The sequence below is a fragment of the Cryptosporidium muris genome, genomic scaffold (genome assembly GCF_000006515.1).
Source record: "Cryptosporidium muris RN66 scf_1106632373451 genomic scaffold, whole genome shotgun sequence".
Taxonomy (NCBI): Eukaryota; Apicomplexa; class Conoidasida; order Eucoccidiorida; family Cryptosporidiidae; genus Cryptosporidium; species Cryptosporidium muris.
The window spans coordinates 153,640-172,500 of NW_002196575.1; the positions used below are offsets into that span (position 1 = coordinate 153,640).

Here is an 18,861-nt window from a genome sequence, read left to right on the forward strand (position 1 = left end):
CAGTATATTTATTAGATAGATCAGAGATGTAGACATAAATTATAATCAGTACCTCGAGAAATTGTAAAATAAAATAATAAAGGTAACTTTAAAGAAAAGTAGTTTGAATATTTAATTATGGTTCAGTCATTCAGAAGTATCTTCAAATACTACTACAATGAAGCTGCACCTGTATTTACTAATTCACTGAATATGGGATTTTTGAATAGAAGTAACGAAACAAATGGAAATAAAGTAAATTATACATTCGAAAATTTTAATTTTATTTGTGCAATTATATTTGATTATACTTTCAGAGTTTTAGATAACAAGTACAAAGTAGATGAGAGAGATGATCAAGAGTTTTCAACATATGTTAAACAAGATTGTATAGAATCTAATAAAGAATCTATTGATTACAATCTCATATATAAAAGTTTATCTATAAGTTTAGAAAATCTTGAAATTCATAATAATTTAAATAATGACAAATATATTTGTTACACAATTTGTGATGTTGTAGAATATATTAGATCTGTAGCTGAAATTCTACTTTGGGGAGATCAGAATAACGAAGAAGGATACTTTGAAGTTTTTTGCAGATACAATATTCTTCATAAACTAGTTGAAATTGCAGTGAATAGTGTTTTTGAATATGCCTGTAGAAGACAATCTCTGCAGACAATATCTATACTGTTACAGAATATAAAGACAAAGCAAACTCTATATTACTTTTTGAGCAATAATACTGTAATTAGACTCCTAGATGAAATGTATCCAGTATCACAACCTTATGAGTACTCAAACATATGTTTAAATGAAGTACAAATCATAGATGAAGAAGAAGAACTGCTTTCTTATTACGTTACCCTACTCAGGACAATGGCTTTATTGCTGAATAATGAAACAGCGAGATTTTTTTATAATGATGCAACTAATAAGTTCAGTTTGTGGATAAAAGCCTGCAAATATGTTAATCATAAGGATCCAATGATAAGGAATACTAGTCGTACTGTTATCCTAAATATTTTAAGGACAAGGGATGAATTTATTTTAAATTGTATAATACTTCATGAATATAAATATATTAGTACCTCGATTAGGCATGAACTTTTAAATATAAAAGATCAATTGAGTATACCCAATATAAGTAATTGTAATGATCAGGACAAAGAAGCTTCTTTACTGCAAGCATTAGTATCAATGCTATTAAGACATATATATATACTAGATGAACATATTTGCAGTGAAGAGTTTGCATGGCCAAGTATAAACAGTCTCACTTTTAAGCATGAATTTCAAGAATGGAAAAAAGAAACTAACTCACCAAAAATTTCTAATATTAACAATTGGAAAAACCAAATAAATAAACCTTGCAACAATTTTGAAGAGAGTATATTTGAGAATAGAATTAAAAAAGGGAAATTTATGTTCAATACTCAAAATATTTCAAGAGTTTCATCTCCAATTTCACCAATCTCATCCCAATTATCACCACAAAGCTCGCCTCAAATATTGAATCTATCATCAGATTATCATGACTATTTTATGAAACCTCTTACTGATAATTTGTACTTCATAGAAGACATTTTGGAATTTATTGATGATATTTTATCTTTAGGAATTAGAAAAGTATCAGAACTTATTGAATTAGTTATCACTCACCAAATTTTTGAAATGGTTTTATTTCAAGGAATTTTTAAAGGTAAACAAAATATCTTAATTAAAGATAAAGTGACATTTCAAATTAAAAATTTGAATATAGATGTATCTTACAGAACATCAATATATATTTTTTACAAGTTTACAATTTTCTTTAATATGAATAATAATGAAAATAGGTATTTTGTTTTTCAATACCTTATTTGGACTAAGCTTATTGATGCTGGTAATCTTGATCTAGATAATAAAGTAGAAAATAATACTATGATAAATCTTATAAACAATGCCAGTGATGACACAGAAATTTCTATTGTAAGTGGTATTATAGACTTATATTCTTCATGGATTTATTCAAAAAATGCTATTTGCGAAAATAGTCCTTTATTAGCAGAAAATGAAAAAAATAGTAGGGTCAAGTTGAACACAATTCAAGTACCAATAGAATCTTCTTTATTAAGTAATTTATGGAATACTTTGAAAAATATATCTAATTATATTGTTCCTAAAGAATCAAGTAACCAAAATATCTGGGATGAATTGAAGCAAAACCAACATTTTAAAAGTCATTCTTTACTTGAATTTCAGTTAAGTTCAGATAATATAAGATATTTAGAAAGGAGTAATTACATACAAAATAAAAAAAGGGAGTGTTTCTTAAGAACTAAAAGATGTAAGTCTTTACCAAGAGGATGGAGGCTTTTCAACAGGAACAAACAAATTTTGAATGATAAAAAGTACTTTTTAAAGCAGTCTGAACACTGTAGTGATTTTCTTCCATATATTGGGACAAAAAAGATTAAAAATGAAATTGTTCAAATACAAGAGCAGCTTAAGAGTACATTCCCAGATCAAGTATCCAAAGTATCCAAACTCATAGCTAGTCAAATTTTAATTGAGAAACATCAAAATATAAAAGACTGTGGAGATTATGATTCAAAATTTGACAATTTAGACAATTACAAGACTTCACTTTATAGACTAGAACCTATAAATTTGAATGATCATAGGCTTCTTCTTTTGGTATCACTACCGAAACTTCTTGAAAAGATGATGAATTTATATGAATGTACAAATAACAACAGTACTCTAAGACCAATTTGTCTATTAGCTATTTCAGGATTTATATGTAGTATATTGAGAGAATCTAATAGTGAATATTATAAATGTAAGGAACATCTAGAAGTATTTATTCGACATTTTTTGAATTTTGTATATGCTACAACAATCAATATAATATTTGAGATTATCCAAAAAGGTAGAAATAAAGAGGATTACAGCTATAATCAGTTATCAGGAGTAAATTATATGATATGTGAAAATATGGTTGAATGGTATGAAGAAGATGCTCAAACAATTAGAACTTTACTGTTAAATAGTGGAGATAGTTGTAGTTTATTACATTATTTTCTTATCTCACCTTACAATTTGCCTAAGTCAAAACATATTCATGAACCATTAGAGGATACAACTAGATCCAAGCGATATATTTGGAATTTGATAGATGGGTATCCAATTTTAAGATGGTATCCTAATACAGGGAACTGTTTTAATTTTACTTCAGTATTCATTGATCAACTACGTACAAGATGTATTAATCTTCATATTATAGAATCTTTATACTATGAATTTAATCGGATTTTTATTAGTGAAGTAGAAGCTGACCTTTTGAATAATATAAATTCAATAAATGATTCTAATGATCTTGCTAACATTAATATAAGTAATAATCTCCATGAATCTCAAGATTGTTATGTAATAAATTCTGATCATGAAAAAATTGGATTTAGAAATAAAAAAATTATTCTAAGAAATTCACATATTCGTCATTTAATTAAAATAGAATCTGAACATAGACCTATGAGCGTCCTTATTATTAGAACTAGTAAAAAAAACAACTTGGAATTTCACCCACCAATATACTGTTATGTTATTTTTGACAATTTTATTAATGAACTATTATTTATAATTCCTAATATTGGTAAATGTGAAGCAGCTATTGTTGCTCAGTTCCCTTATATTAAATGTAGACCAGTACGAGTATTTCAACAATCTAGTCGAATTTCATCAAGGTACTTAGTAGCATTACTTATACGATGTGAAACAAAAGATATTGATTTTATGACAAGAATAAAAGATATAATGTACCAACTACCCTTAAGAGAAGATTTATCTAATTGCTCAAGAATGTCTAATGGTGCAATAATTCATCCAAAAGAAACAAACTATAACAACACTATATATCACCTAAATAATATAATACTACCAAAATATACTAGAGCTCAGCTTCCAAACCACATATATAATATTTCAAGTCATAGATATAATGATTATGCAGTATATATTGAATTTTCATGCCAGAAAAAATCCCAACTATTTACTAAATATTTAAATGTTGTTAGACAAAAGAACCTACAAAATAAATTACATAAAATATACCATAAACTCTATAAAAAACTATATGACAACTTTGATAAGTAATTAACTAGTATAACTAAGTGAGCTTAACTATACTAATTAATTCCTCTATATCTTCAATAGTAAAATGCTTTATATTAGAATTCTTAGATATATTTTTGTTTGAGAAACAACTAATTTCCATATCTGTAACTTTCTTTGAAATTAAAATGTGACAAATATACTGAACAATTTCTTGTAACAAATATCTGAGGTACCAAATAAGGCTTTGTATTTGTCCAGAACATTTTATCAATATTGATCCATCAACCAGAATATAGTTTGTGGACATTTTCATTACTTTATCACTTGACAAATTTCCATAGTATGTAGTACTATCTTTGTTATTTATGCTTTCTGAATCAAATTTACAAGAACTCATCTTTTCTAATAGTGATATAGGTATTATTTCTAAAGAAGAGGGTGCCAAAAGTAAAAGAAAGTACATGGAAACTGGAACTGGAAACTTAATAATAGTTTGATCACTTAAATAAGATTTGTGTAGGCTCATATAAGTAATACAATGTACTGTTCCAATATCCACCACTCTGTTGTATAAAGCACTATATTTCGGAATATGGATTTGGTCTGCTTTGTTAAAGTATCTTTCAGGAATAGAGTTATCTAAATTAATATCCTTAAAGTTAGCTTCAAAATGATCTATGTAATCTTGAACACATTTTGCTTTACTCTTAAAAATATGTAATTTGTTAAATAGGATTTGTTCTGCAAACTTCCCATTACCTGTCGATACATATTTAATTGTATTGGGAAGTTTGATACTTGCAATGTTTGGATATAAAGAAACAGCTATACAACCTCTAATTAAACTCCACATAGATAATATTTCATCTATTGGCATAACACTTTGATTTCTATCAATACCTAAAATATGACAGAAGTGGTCTCTAGTTTCACATATCATATCCATTTTCATCAAATCCAGTGTTTTTATATTAAATGGTAAATCATGTTCTAAAGACGTAGATAATTTAGTAGACTTTTTAAGCATTGAACAATTTTTTATATAATAATCAAATAATTTAATAAACATCATATAATCACATCCAGTTTGGCAAGTAGAAAAGTCTTCAGATTTTAGTTTCCATGGAATATCACATGTTAAAAATGCAGCAATAGTCAGTATTGGTTGAATACAATCAAATATTAAACCATATACAAATAAAATTCCAATATGTAAATCCACCTGCCATCTACTCAATATTTTTCCTAAAGGAGTAATATTCATCATATTATCAAGTGCTCCTACTCTAAGAAGCTCGTTGAGTGATGTTTCAATTGAGGACAATTTAATAGGGGTCAAAAAATCACTAATATAGTAAATTAGATCAAAAAAAATTATAGATTCTATATTGGGATTATTATTAAGGTTATTAAAGCTTGAATATATATAATTAATTATATCAAGAATTATATGATGTAAAGGAAGACGTAATACTGCAGGTGGAGTTATAACTTGTTGCTTTAATAATTCGCATTCAGAATATAAACGAAAACATCTCCCAGGAGCTGTTCTTCCTGCACGTCCCATTCTTTGTTGAGCTTCTGATTGGGAAATGAAAACTTCTTGCAAAATTGTTAAGTGCTTGCTAGAGTCATATACTGGTATTCTTACACGTCCTGTATCAATAACATATCTAATGTCCTCAATAGTTAATGAAACTTCCGCAATATTTGTAGATATAATAACTTTACGTTTATTCTTAATAGTAGTAAATATTTTACTTTGTTCTACATAACTCAAGTTAGAATGACATGGTAATATATAAAGTGGCATTGAAAATTCCTTATTATTTTCATTATTCTTTAATAATTCGACTAATTTATTAACATCATTTATGCCTCCTACAAATACAAGAATAGAACCAGCATTATTATTTAAATTACTTATAATAGAAATGATCTTAGATGCAACAGTATCTAAATCCAATGATTTCTTAAATATATTAACACCATTAGAATATTTTAATGGTTCTTGATTATTACTTGATGAATCACTAGTTAATTCAGATTCATTTATAGGGATATAGCTTATATCAATAGGAAAGGGTGTCCTACCTGGAAGTTTAATTTTCCCTACTTTAACTGGGTATAAACAATTTTTTTCATTTAATATTGTACTTATTTTAAAATAGCGTACAAATTCATCTAGGACAATAGATGCACTCATTATTACAATACGTATATCTGATCTCTTTATAACTAGTTGTTTTACAAAAAAAAGTAATAAATCTATATCTAATGACCTCTCATGAACCTCATCTAATATTAAAATAGAATTTAAAGGAATATTCATGTGCTTGTCATTTTCTTCATGATTGGAATTTATTCTTAATAGCTCAGATTTTACAATATTTATTAATATACCATGAGTGCAGTATATTATACGCGTTTTATCAGTAATATTAGATTTAAAGCGAACTTTATATCCCACTATCTTATCACAATAGTACATAGACAGTTCAGAATTAAGATATATACTAATTGAAGTGGCAGCCATACGACGTGGCTCACTACAGTATATTAATCCATTATTTGTATATTGAGTCAAACCTTCATATAATAAAATTGGTACTTGAGTTGTTTTCCCACAACCTGTCTCTCCATGTAAAATAATTACTTGATTATTCATCATTTCTTCAATAATTTTATCAGTATATATTGAAGCAGATAAATAATTATATCTTTTTGCTTTAAATTCTTTTTTACTAGCCTCTGAAAAGGATTTAGTGGATAATTTATTGTTAATATCTTCAATATATTCATTAGAAGATTCATTTTTTGTAAAACTCAGTATTTTTTCAGGATCAGAATGTGCCTTAGAAATTAGTATTTTAAGTTGTTTACTTAATGTACAACAAATATCAATATTACCTTTTTTTGAAGTATCTTTATATCCTTTTATTTCTATCTGAGATTTCTTAGATGTAAATAGTGGAGGTAAATCATCATCACAAATATGTAAACTTAACCACATTTCACATAACCATGATATATATAATGTAGGATAATAATCCTTTTTTATATCCAGAATTATATGCATATCACATGAAGCATTGAATTTTGTATAAATACCACCCTTTAAATAACTTATATCTTTAAATTCTCTATATTTCTTTTCTATTTCCATAAATATCATTTCTAAAGCAGTTTCAACTCTATATTTGTCAAATCCACATAACTGTACCTGTTTTATTATATTCTCTTTATCATCTTTATTAATATTATGCCATAGTAAAACAGATATAATTATTACTTTTTTATTTTCATCTACATACTTTGGAATATACTTACTATATTTTAATCTTAAATAATCTGACATCTCACTTATTTTAAGTGAAACCAAATAAGGTAACATAAAATTGTCAGGTATACCAATAAACTGTTTATATTCACCAAAGAGCCAAGTTTTATATTTTGATTTCTCTGCTACAATTGGAATATATTTACTTAATATATTTATTATTCTATTACGAATATTACTACTCATATACATAGTTGGTATCTCAAATTTTTGCTTTTGTTCCATTATTAGTAACTTATTTCTATTTTCTGATTGAGTTCTTGTTCTTAATTCTTCATCTTGTATCTTTTCTTTTTCTGATAAAAATTTATTCTGTCGGGTAACAAGAGGTTTATTAGTATTCAAAGATTTCCATACCTCATCAAGTGGATAAGGAAGAAGTTTATGATATGGTCGAGCACTTTCAAAATGCCAAAGTGCTAATAATGCTGCATAATGTTGAGCCAATTCATTATTTTGAAAACTCTCAACTGTCTCAAATCTTAAAGATTTCTCATCTTTATTCTTTGGATCTTTTAATATAACAGCATACCTAAAATTCCCACCTTTACAAGATTGACTCTGATAGATTGGCTTTTGACGCTTATCTTTTTGACAAAATGTATGCAATAAAACTTTAGGAGTCTTCATATAAGGTTTCATATTAAATAAAGGAATCTTTATATCTTCCTTTAATTCTTGAAACCTACCATTTTTTATATTATTAACACTAACTTCCACAATAGGAGTTTGATTCTTAATATTCTTCTTAGACATCTAAGTTAAGTTAGTTGAACTCCTAGACAGATCACTTTATAAAAATCCAATTATTAATTTCAAGCGCTATATCTAAATTATATTACCTTAAATTTAAAGATTAAACACGCTAATTAAGCTCAATTTTACTAAGTATATTAAAAATAGAGAGAGAATATTAATCATTTGTATTTATATTTATAAAAAAAACTACATATAGTCACAATCTTCATCTTTTTTTAATACCCAAAAAATAAAATCATTTATCTTTACTCAAACTTTCCCTTAATTATAATAATATTTGTATGCTCTCAATAATATTTTTTTTTTTTATATATTATTTATCCTTAATATTATATAAATAAAAATCTAATTAACAATTATAAAATCGAATTTACATATCTTATTATTAATATTTACATTAAATAAGTAATCTAATAAAATCTTTAATATTAATATAAATAGTCCAAGATAAATAAATAATTTATTATAAACAAATAAATTATTTCATCATTTATTCCAATAATTATAATTTCAAATATTTAATAAATTTAATGCTACTTTTTGGTATTGCACATTAAGCATCTATTTCTAGATGGTAAATTTTCATATGTACATAAAGAACATTTCCATGAAAGTAACTTGGATTTAGAATTCTTCTTATTATTAGATAATAGTACTGGAAATTTCTTTTCTTTATTAAATAATTCATTATTACATTGTTCTAATTCAAAATTCTTCTCTTCAGAAAATCCTTCTAAAGTTCTATCAATATTTACTTTAACTTTCGAAGCATATGATGAAGAATTAGATAATATTTGAGTTGAAGTTGTATTTGTAGATGTGGATGTTTTTGATAAATTTAGATTCTGATTAAAATAACTAGATGTATTCTTAGAAAACCATGTATTTTTTCCTTTGTTAAATTGTGAAAATTTTATAGAATTTGACTTTAAAGGTGTATATATAATCTCACTACTTGCTATAACAGTCTTTGGTCCTTCATTATGATCAACTTTTATTACAGAATTATAATTCTTTACATTAGATATATTATCTTTAGAATGATTATCTTTTATACAATTATTTAATATTTCTAAACAACATTGACAATATATCATTATAACTTCAATATCTGTAATATTAACTTTATTAAATGTTTTTACACATAAGTTCCACCATTGACGTAAACTTAAAGAATCACTCTTCATATTATTATTTCTCTCATCTGATGAACTAGCTGCTAAACGATAATAAGGAGCCCTAAGTCCAAGTATTTTCTCAGCTACAGTAGCTGAAGATGTTATTGAAATAGTATGTTGATATAATAAAGCTAAAGTATTTAATTCATTAATTGTTTGAGAACTACATAATATTAAAAATTGTCTATCCAATTTCTCCTTATCTTCATTATTCAAAAGATAATTAAATATTTCTTCAATCATTTGTACTTTAGGCCAAATAATTTCAAAAAAAGAAGATATTGCAACTAAAAAAGATGTTCCTGATGTAAGTAACATCTGATTAGGTTGTATAAACTTTTCTAAACAAATATATTTCATTTCTTTAACTATCTTATTATTTAATACAAGTTCTTCATCTTTTTTAAATATATATGGTTTTAATTCTTCAGTTATACTTAAAGAAAATCTCGGATTTTTAGATGGAATAATTATAATTGATTGATTTTTTATTGCATCTTTAAATATTCTTATTCCATTAATTAGTTTAGAACGTTGTTCAATATCTGAAAGTCCTAATATTAATGAAATTAAAATCATTGTATTTATATCAGAATATAATAATGACCAATTAATCTCCTTAACTAAAATATTCTCCATCTGCTGATAAGAAACTTTTGTATAATTTATTCTATCAATTCCTAATATATTAATAGGATCAGGTATAGAAGAAAAAAATATTCTTATTGTATTTGGAGCAGTAGCTATATTACCGAATTGCTTCTTCAAATCTTGAAGTGATCTCTTAGGTAATGTAATATTTAAATTCCCCCATATAAGAAAAATTACTTCTAATAAAAATGATATAGGTGAAATCTTATTATCCTTATATAAAATACCAATCTTTTTAATTCCATTAATAATAATATCATTTGAAATAAATAAGTTATTAATCATTTCTAAACTCCAAAAACTAAAATCATTACATTTCTCTTTTAAACCTAATGTAATTTCTAATTCTTCAGTTATAATCTTTATACATCTTGTCAAATCATGTAATAAAATATTTCTCCATAAAAAAGATTGATCATTTCTAAGTTTTTTTATAATCTCATTACATAATTCATCTGATAAACATAATGCTGGAGTTTCAATATCTGAAAAATTCATTAATGGAATGTTGTTATTATTATTATTTCTATATTGTATTTCACTTCTATCTGTATAATTTATTAAAATTGGTATTTGTATATTATTCCATCTATTTCTTGAATGACAAGTAGCTTTATGATCAATTAATTCTGATTCATTCTCAAAAACTATAAACATACAATCTTCATTATCACATGGATAATGTTCATCTCTCCAATGATTTTGTAAAGAATTATAATCACTATAAACATATTTAATTCTCTTCTTTGAAAATATATAATCATTATTATCTTCATTTAAATCTTTAGAATTTGACATTATCCTTTGTTCACAAATATTACATGAAAAGTGTTCATTCTTAACATGATCTGTAAAATCATCTTTATCTAAACACCAAATTCTGCATACAGGGCATAATATATGTGGAAATATTGGTGGTTGTAACCATGGTTCACCTTTTTTCATATGCCGATTAATATCATTTATTTCATATAACATATGCTCTGGTAATAACATTGTATGTCTTTTTTCTATGCAAACAAAACAACATTTTAAATTATGATATCGAAATATATGATCTCCTAATTCTTTTATAGTTTTAAAATTGTCTGAACTTTCTAATAAAAATTTTAAATCATTTATTAATTTATTCTTATTTAATGGTAAATATTTCGGACGACATTTTGGAATCCAACATCTAACTTCCATTATTCTTTCTATAGTCCAACGAGATACAAATGATTCAAAATATATACCAATCTTCTCATTAAATAATATTGAATCTACTTCATCTTCTGATAGTTTTTTTAATAATTTATCATTAATTGATAATACAAATTTTGGATAAAATTCATTTTTCTCTCCAAAATCTAATGAATTATTTACAATATACCTTAAATATTGTATATTTGATGTAAGTAATATCTTATTAACTGAATGTTTACAAAATGGGCATTCTTTTAAATTTAATAAATAACGTAATCTTAGTATACAACACCAACATAAAACATGTAGACATTTTAAAGAATAATCAATACCAAAAAAATCTAATCTGTCCATACATATGCCACAATATTTATTTAATTGTATATTATTTGAAGAAATGTTTAAATTCTCCATGAAATTTATTTTAATAAATATACCATCCGTTCTATATTTAGTTACAATATTATAAACCCATTGTCTAATATCTCTCGCAAAAATTTTTATATTATATCCTTGCTTATCATTAATTTTCATTACATCTATTATATTAAAAATATTTAAAAATATATTCAAATCTTTATTGTTAAAAAAAAAATAATAAAATTATAAATCCAAAATTTAAGCGCCCTGTTCATATTTACTAAATATTATTAATTATTATAATTAATATTAAATTTTCAAATTTATATAAATTACTCTCTATTAAATGGATAGTCCATGTTTATACAAAAAATAGGAAATAAGGCTGCAGCTTTCTTAAATCATAAACCATTTCATCCTGGAAATATTAGAAATCTTGAAAAGGTATGGATAGCTGAAGAAAAACAAAATGAAATAGAGAAAAAACAATTAGAACTTCAAAATAAAAGAAAAAAAGAATGGGAAATTGAAACACTTAGGAGAACTTTGAAAAATATTAGGTCTGAAACATATGAACAGGAAGGATATCTAGAAATTAAAAATAGTAATTATAATAATGAATATGGATATCAAATTAGAACGCTAAATAATTCTTCTATAGTACAGGAATTACCAGTTAGATATAATTTATATCATGAAGATATTTTAATTAATGGACATTCTAGAATATGGGGTTCTTGGTATGATCGTAAATTAAATAAATGGGGTTATTCTTGTTGTAAACAGACAATAAAGTCTTGTAAATGTTTAACAAATTATACTTTGGATAATATCCAAAATAATAAGAATATAAGGGATAATATTATAAGAAAAAGAAATACAAGTAACAATTCTATTACTTATAGTCGAAATAATGGTATTTCTGATTTTTTTCAAGCATTAAAAAGAGAAAGGAATGAATAAATTTTCTAATACTAATATTATCTAGAGAAAAAGGAAAAAAAAAGGCCAAAGGATTATTTTTTTTTTTCTTTTGGATCTAATAACTTTAAATTAATAAATTTTAATCTTAATCTTATATATTAATAATTTATTATTTATAATTTTTCAGTACAAATATTAAAAATATTAGGAAAAATAAACTTTTACCAATATTATATTTAGTCTAGTCAGTCTAATTATATTTATTCTGGTTTATAATAATAACTCGAATATCTTATTCTTGAAATATTATTCATATAATAATAATTTAATAAAGTTCGAATTTTTTTTTTGTTTAAAAAAAAAGTTTAAAGATTTAAAATAATTGCAAAAGGCGGTAATATTTAGAGCAGTTTAGCGGGTACCCTATGTCTAAGCATACTGGCATGCTAGATAATAAAAATTTGGGATTTGCATTCCAATGGTGCAATAAGGAGAAATAAAACCATTAGAGCTACTTTAATATAAATTCCTGATTATTTTCAGGATGAATAAAGAAAGATATGGAAGCGAATTAAAAGAAGATATTACGGCTTATTATACTAAAATGAGGAAGAATGAATCAATTGATATCTGTAAATTTTCTACAACAACATCTTATCAAAGCTGTGACTCTTTATCGCCTTCAGATAAGACATTTATAAAAATAAATAGTAATAGTAGCAAATTGATAATTGATAACTCTGTTAATAATCTAAAGGAATTGAATTCTTTAAATAATAAAGAGACAATATTAATACCAAAAAGGGTTAATGAAAATAAAGAGTTAAAACTTGAAATATTAAAAAATATAGATAATAAAGAAGTTAAAAAAGAAATTTCAGAAAATAGAAATAATAAACCTATAAATTTAGATAATAATAAAGATGGTATTAAAATACTTTATACAAATACAAATACAAATATATATGATACTGAAGATTTTTTGGAATTAAATAATATAAATTTAAAATTTATTTATGTAAATGGTAATAAATGTGATGTAGTTCCAATAATTGATGATAACAAAGATATAACTAAGAAAATGCCAGAATATTTTAAAAATTGTGAAGAATTAGTAAGATATTTTACTGGCAAAGTAATAAGATCATTTAGATCATTATATTATATTAAAAAAAAATTACAACAAGCATTATATGGTGCTGTTTTTTTAGCATATAGATTAAAAATATCAAAAAATAAGAATTTGAATAAATTAGAGGGAAATAATAAATTTGTAAATTTAAATAAAGAGAAGTATACAATTAATAATAATTGTGAATTATTAGATAATAGTACATTAATGTATGAATTTGATGAGAATAATAATATGATTGCTATAAAGATATTAAATCTAAATTTACGTAAAAAGAAACCTTCACTTATGGAGGATATTAATGCAGAAGTCTCATTTGCAAAATTAATGATTAAACATAAGAATATCGTTGAATATGATGAAATTTGGCAAGATCATTTTAAAAATACTTTTATTAGAATGCCATATGCAGAATATGATGATTTATTTGAAGTAATGAGGAGAAGAAATAAACCATTAACAGAAAATGAGGCTAGATGGTTATTTCGTCAAATTTGTTATGCTGTACAACATTTACATAATAATGGAATTGCAATGAGGGATTTATCTTTAGAAAATATATTAATGTTTAGTGAAAAGAATAATATAAATCAAAATGTGATATATGTTATGAAACCTGGAGATTCAATAATAATACCAAAAATTGCTGATCCAGGACAAGCATGTAAAATAAAAAGTATTAATAAGAATATAAATATAGGAAATTTTCAAAGAAATAATTTAAATTGTTTAAAAGATAATAAATATGATCTTCAAAAAGTTGAATTTTTATTTGGTAAATCATTTCGTCCACCTGAGGCATATGAGATTAATACATTATATGATGCAACTAAAGTAGATGTATTTTGTTTAGGATGGATGCTTTTATATACTTTGACAAAATTTCAACCATTTGAAACATGTAGAATGATTACTAAGAAAGTAAATACATCTAATAGAAATATTGGATTTTTAAATAATTTATTAGAGAAATTATTAATAAATTCAAAGAATTTAGAATATAATGGTAAATCTGTGGTTGCAAAAGATCCAAATTGGGGATTTATATTAGCAGGTAAATATTCTGAATTATATAAAAAGATTAATGCAACAAAACTTTCTTCAGATGTATTAAATTTGATTGAGAATATGCTTCAACCTAATTATGAAAAACGTTATTGTATTTCAAGTGTTATTAGTCATCCATGGATGAAATGTGGAGAATTAGAATCAAATAAGACTTGTTTACCATTAATGGCATCAACACTTACAAAAAGACAGGATATATATAAGATGATAAAAATTGAGAATGAAAAGAATATGAATAAAGAGTCACTTAAAAATATAGCAAATATAAAAGATAAGGAAAAGATAGATTCTAAGACAATAGAAGATAATAATTCAATTCTTGAATTAAAATTTTATAGTACAAAGAGTAGTAATACGAATTCTAATATTACCACTAGTACTCCAACAATGAATGGAATAAATAATACAATTTCTTCAAAAAATGGTTCAAATACTATAAATAGTTTACATAATATTCCAAAATCCCCCATAAATGATAAGCCATTAATTTATGAAAGGAAAATGAATAATGTATTACCAAAGATAAATTTTGAGAAGATATTTGATCAAAGATATATGTTTGATAATATAGAAAAAGAGAGATTTATTCAAACACAAAGAATAGGTTCAAGATCTTTATTAAAAGTATCAAAAGATAAGAAGTTATCATTAGTTGGATCAAATAACTCAAAACCAACTAGTTTTACTAATACTTTTAAAGATCAAGAAGATTACTTTATAAAGGCAAGAACTTTTAGATATAATACAACAAGATTACAATATCCTTCAATAAATAACTTAAATATTTCAACTCCAAATAATTTATTTTATAGAAATAATCGTTATTATAATTTATCTTCATCATCATCATCAATTACAGCAGTACCTGTAAGAAGAAATGAAACTCAAGGTATATTATCAAATATATGGTCATATATAGTAAATAGTGACTCTTTAGAAATTAGTAATAAAAGAAAATAATTTTTTTTTTTTTAATTAGGTTAAATTATTTTTTACACCAATAGAATTAATTCTTGGACTAAAGAATCTCCGTTGGATAGAAGATGCAATTTTTGGTTGTAAATTTTGTTTAAATGTAGGAAGATAATTACTTTTGATAAATAAAGGATTTTGTGGAATATTCCCTAATGGTCTAGAAATATTTTGTAATAAATATTTTGTTCTATTATTGAGCATAGTTGGAATTGGTTTTGAACTATCAGTTGATTTTTTCTGAATATTATTATAAGTTGTTATATTTGATTGTACTCCTGATCTTAAATTCAGATCTTTAGTTTTAGAACCAGCAAGTGATGGGTTTAAATTATTTGAAATATTTGATAATGGAATTGGTATATTTGAATATATATTATTATTATCTAGTTTTATATGTGATATATTTTTATTAATTTGCTGTACTAGAATTCTATTCATATTTAATTTACTTGAAATATCATCCAATTGCTCTCTTTTTGGTTGATTAATATTACTTAAATTTCCCAATTTATTTGAATATAATGGTTGTGAAGGTGATCTAAAACTTTTAAGGACAGATTTATCATATCTATTATCTGTTGAAATTCCACGAGATATTTCTCTATAACTCAAATTATCTGCAAATGAATTATTTACAGCTGGAACTGAAGGGTTCCTTCCTCTAGAATTAGTTATATTATTTAAATTATAGTTTGAATCTCTAAATTTGAAATTATTATGTTGGATGATATTATTTGAAGTAATTGGAGTGCTATTTATTTGAATTTGAGCTTTATTATCTAAAGAATTATTACTCATTATTGAAGGCTTTATTTGAGTAAGTCCAATGGACTTTGCAAGAGATGAAAATGCAGAATTAACCGTACTTTTTGCATAAGTTAAGATATTCTCTTTATTTGCAAAAGGTTTCTTCATTGTCTTTTCTTGACTAGAATTCATACATTTCAAACTTCTAGATCTAGCAAATAATTGTAATTCTGGTTTATGAGGATTTGTCATTTGTCTATTAGGTGTTAAAGATGATACTCTTTCTCTATTTCCATCTACTGTTCTTCTAAAGTTATTTGTTATATTTGGTACTAAATTTATATTTGTTTTATTACCATTATTTATATTATAATATAAATGTTCATAATTCTTTGGTATAGGAATTGAATAATTAATATTTGGAGATATTGAGGATGATTTTAAACGTTGTACTGAGGTATTATTTGTTCTAACACTAAGAGGATATTGTTCATAACGTTCTCTATTATGTTGTAATGTTAATTTATTTGAATTATAAGATTCTATACTTATAACACTCATATTTCGGGTCTGTTTTACATTAGTAGCAATACTATTATGGATATTCATATTCTTTTTGTAACATTCATTATCATCATTTTTTATTGGAGTTTTATTATGTGCTATAATCTTTAATTTTGTAGGTATAAGTTCTTTAATCAAATATTCTTCAGATTTTCCATTAGTTTCAATAGATTTCTGTATCTCATTAGACTTTAGAGGTAAATTTATATGGATTGGATAAGGTTTTTCTCTTATACTTTGTTCAATCCTTTCATTGTAATATAATTGATAAAATCTTGAAGATAAAACTTTGTTTAAAAAAGTCGTATTTTCTGTTAAATCCATTATTAATGTAATATGCTTTTTAATAAGTTCAAGTGCAATTAAAAAATTCCAATTAGTACTTACTGCAAAAAGTAGTTCCATATATGTCAAATTACAAGGTGATAAAAAACCTAATATTTTTGCAATATCTCCAGTTTTTGCACACTTATCATCCCACATTTTATCAGATAAAATAAGTGAAGTTATAAAGATTGGACGCCATGTATATTGACATAGTGGAATACCAGTAAATTCACAAAATTGTTTTATATTTATAATAGACATTACAAAACTTGCAACATTAAATCTACCAATATAAAGAATATTTAAAACAAAGTCGAAAATATCACTTGTTTCGCTAAATGATGTCTTATCAAAAATAAGTAATTCATTCAAAGACTTTGATTTTCGTGAGTTATCTGTTTCTGATTTTAATGAAAATTTATCTTCAATTTCTGATTCTTCTGAATCTGAATTATTACTTTGTTTAAATAATGAAATTTTATTAATATACTTGTTGAATATAAGTGGTTCAAAAAAAGTTTCGAAGAGAGCTATACATTCAATATCTCCTATACAAGCTTTTAGATCTTCATTATTTATGTTTTTAATCTCTCTACTTAAATATAATAAGCTACCATAAATAATTTTTGCTATATTATTTTCCCATTCATGGGTATTTATTTGTTCTTCGTTAAACTGATTAACATTCACAATCATTTTTTTTTCCACAGTTCAAAATCAATATATAATATATCAGTGACTATTTATTTAGTTACCCTATTATCATAAATTTAAGATATAATAGTACAGTATGATATTATAATGAGAAAAAAAAGTTAACCACAATATTACATCTAAAAGCATGCCAAATATATTCGGCGCTATCAATAATATTACCTAGCGCCTTTATTAGTTATAATCTATCTAATAGCTATATAATTACAATTAATTTTACAAAGTTTAAAATTAAAAAGATGAACCCAAATTTATATGCATTTCTACTTATTTCTACTTATTTATCTATTGTACCCAAATTTGCCAATTCTATTTCCTCTTCAGTAAACTCTTTCCTTTTTAAAAGTGAAATATTATTATCAGAGATTTGCTCATGTTTAGAACTGTCTATTTTTTTTATACCTATCTTATGTGAGGGTGTATCTATTTTTGATTTAAGTTCTTTACTAATCTTGTGTTCAAAGCATATCTTAGGCATATATGAAAGATTCGTATTTGTAGGGGTATTTGATATAGTTTCTACTATATTTAAAGTTTTAGATGGTTTACTTACTTCAATATCTATAAGATCTTCTCCAGCTTCAACTTTTTTCCCTATATCTATATGACGTTTAATAATATTCCCAGATACTTCAGAATGAATATCAATAGTTACTTCTTCAGTTTCTATTGTACATATAATTTGATCTTCAATAACTTGACTACCTTCTAAAACTTTCCATTCAGTTAGTATTCCATGTATATTTGTATCACCAACAGATGGAACTTTCATTAGATGTATTAATTTGTTATTATTTATATTTTCTTCTATTATATTGTTATTAGTATTGTTAATATTTATAATAGATGTATTACTA

General features: G+C 24.4%; 7 protein-coding genes across 7 annotated transcripts in view, besides 20 other annotated features; 3 read left to right on the forward strand and 4 right to left on the reverse strand.

Annotated features, from left to right (window-relative positions):
* Window positions 1-117: 117 nt before the first annotated feature.
* Window positions 118-4,119, forward strand: CMU_033130 (uncharacterized protein; the record flags this gene model as incomplete). The annotated part of the gene is made up of 1 exon (XM_002141241.1): window positions 118-4,119. One exon carries the CDS (start codon window positions 118-120, stop codon window positions 4,117-4,119), a length of 4,002 nt encoding a protein of 1,333 aa, XP_002141277.1.
* Window positions 4,120-4,132: 13 nt separating this feature from the next.
* Window positions 4,133-8,176, reverse strand: CMU_033140 (helicase; the record flags this gene model as incomplete). Its single annotated transcript, XM_002141242.1, has 1 exon — window positions 4,133-8,176. One exon carries the CDS (start codon window positions 8,174-8,176, stop codon window positions 4,133-4,135), a length of 4,044 nt encoding a protein of 1,347 aa, XP_002141278.1.
* Window positions 5,113-5,146: a sequence feature (AT_rich).
* Window positions 5,500-5,520: a sequence feature (AT_rich).
* Window positions 7,556-7,583: a sequence feature (AT_rich).
* A 153-nt stretch (window positions 8,177-8,329) lies between the features above and the next one.
* Window positions 8,330-8,365: a sequence feature (AT_rich).
* A 103-nt stretch (window positions 8,366-8,468) lies between these two features.
* Window positions 8,469-8,711: a sequence feature (AT_rich).
* A 1-nt stretch (window position 8,712) lies between these two features.
* On the reverse strand, window positions 8,713-11,727 carry CMU_033150 (uncharacterized protein; the record flags this gene model as incomplete). The annotated part of the gene is made up of 1 exon (XM_002141243.1): window positions 8,713-11,727. The coding sequence occupies one exon, from the start codon at window positions 11,725-11,727 to the stop codon at window positions 8,713-8,715; it is 3,015 nt and encodes a 1,004-aa protein (XP_002141279.1).
* Window positions 11,107-11,149: a sequence feature (AT_rich).
* Window positions 11,609-11,629: a sequence feature (AT_rich).
* A 6-nt stretch (window positions 11,728-11,733) lies between the features above and the next one.
* Window positions 11,734-11,888: a sequence feature (AT_rich).
* A 22-nt stretch (window positions 11,889-11,910) lies between these two features.
* On the forward strand, window positions 11,911-12,516 carry CMU_033160 (uncharacterized protein; the record flags this gene model as incomplete). Its single annotated transcript, XM_002141244.1, has 1 exon — window positions 11,911-12,516. The coding sequence occupies one exon, from the start codon at window positions 11,911-11,913 to the stop codon at window positions 12,514-12,516; it is 606 nt and encodes a 201-aa protein (XP_002141280.1).
* An 84-nt stretch (window positions 12,517-12,600) lies between these two features.
* Window positions 12,601-12,684: a sequence feature (AT_rich).
* Window positions 12,685-12,778: 94 nt separating this feature from the next.
* Window positions 12,779-12,861: a sequence feature (AT_rich).
* Window positions 12,862-13,021: 160 nt separating this feature from the next.
* On the forward strand, window positions 13,022-15,637 carry CMU_033170 (protein kinase domain-containing protein; the record flags this gene model as incomplete). Its single annotated transcript, XM_002141245.1, has 1 exon — window positions 13,022-15,637. The coding sequence occupies one exon, from the start codon at window positions 13,022-13,024 to the stop codon at window positions 15,635-15,637; it is 2,616 nt and encodes an 871-aa protein (XP_002141281.1).
* Window positions 13,286-13,456: a sequence feature (A-rich).
* Window positions 13,464-13,495: a sequence feature (AT_rich).
* Window positions 13,633-13,657: a sequence feature (AT_rich).
* Window positions 13,738-13,765: a sequence feature (AT_rich).
* Window positions 14,275-14,356: a sequence feature (AT_rich).
* Window positions 14,557-14,594: a sequence feature (AT_rich).
* Window positions 15,622-15,672: a sequence feature (AT_rich).
* CMU_033180 (uncharacterized protein) lies at window positions 15,653-17,986 on the reverse strand (the record flags this gene model as incomplete). The annotated part of the gene is made up of 1 exon (XM_002141246.1): window positions 15,653-17,986. One exon carries the CDS (start codon window positions 17,984-17,986, stop codon window positions 15,653-15,655), a length of 2,334 nt encoding a protein of 777 aa, XP_002141282.1.
* Window positions 16,010-16,068: a sequence feature (AT_rich).
* Window positions 16,733-16,779: a sequence feature (AT_rich).
* Window positions 17,987-18,281: 295 nt separating the features above from the next.
* The window catches only part of CMU_033190 (biotin-requiring domain-containing protein), a gene marked incomplete at both ends in the record, with an annotated part of 822 nt that continues 242 nt past the window's right edge, over window positions 18,282-18,861 (reverse strand). Inside the window, one exon of the mRNA XM_002141247.1 lies at window positions 18,282-18,861. This exon is cut by the window's right edge and continues 242 nt beyond it. Coding sequence (XP_002141283.1) covers window positions 18,282-18,861 — 580 coding nt within the window.
* Window positions 18,783-18,849: a sequence feature (AT_rich).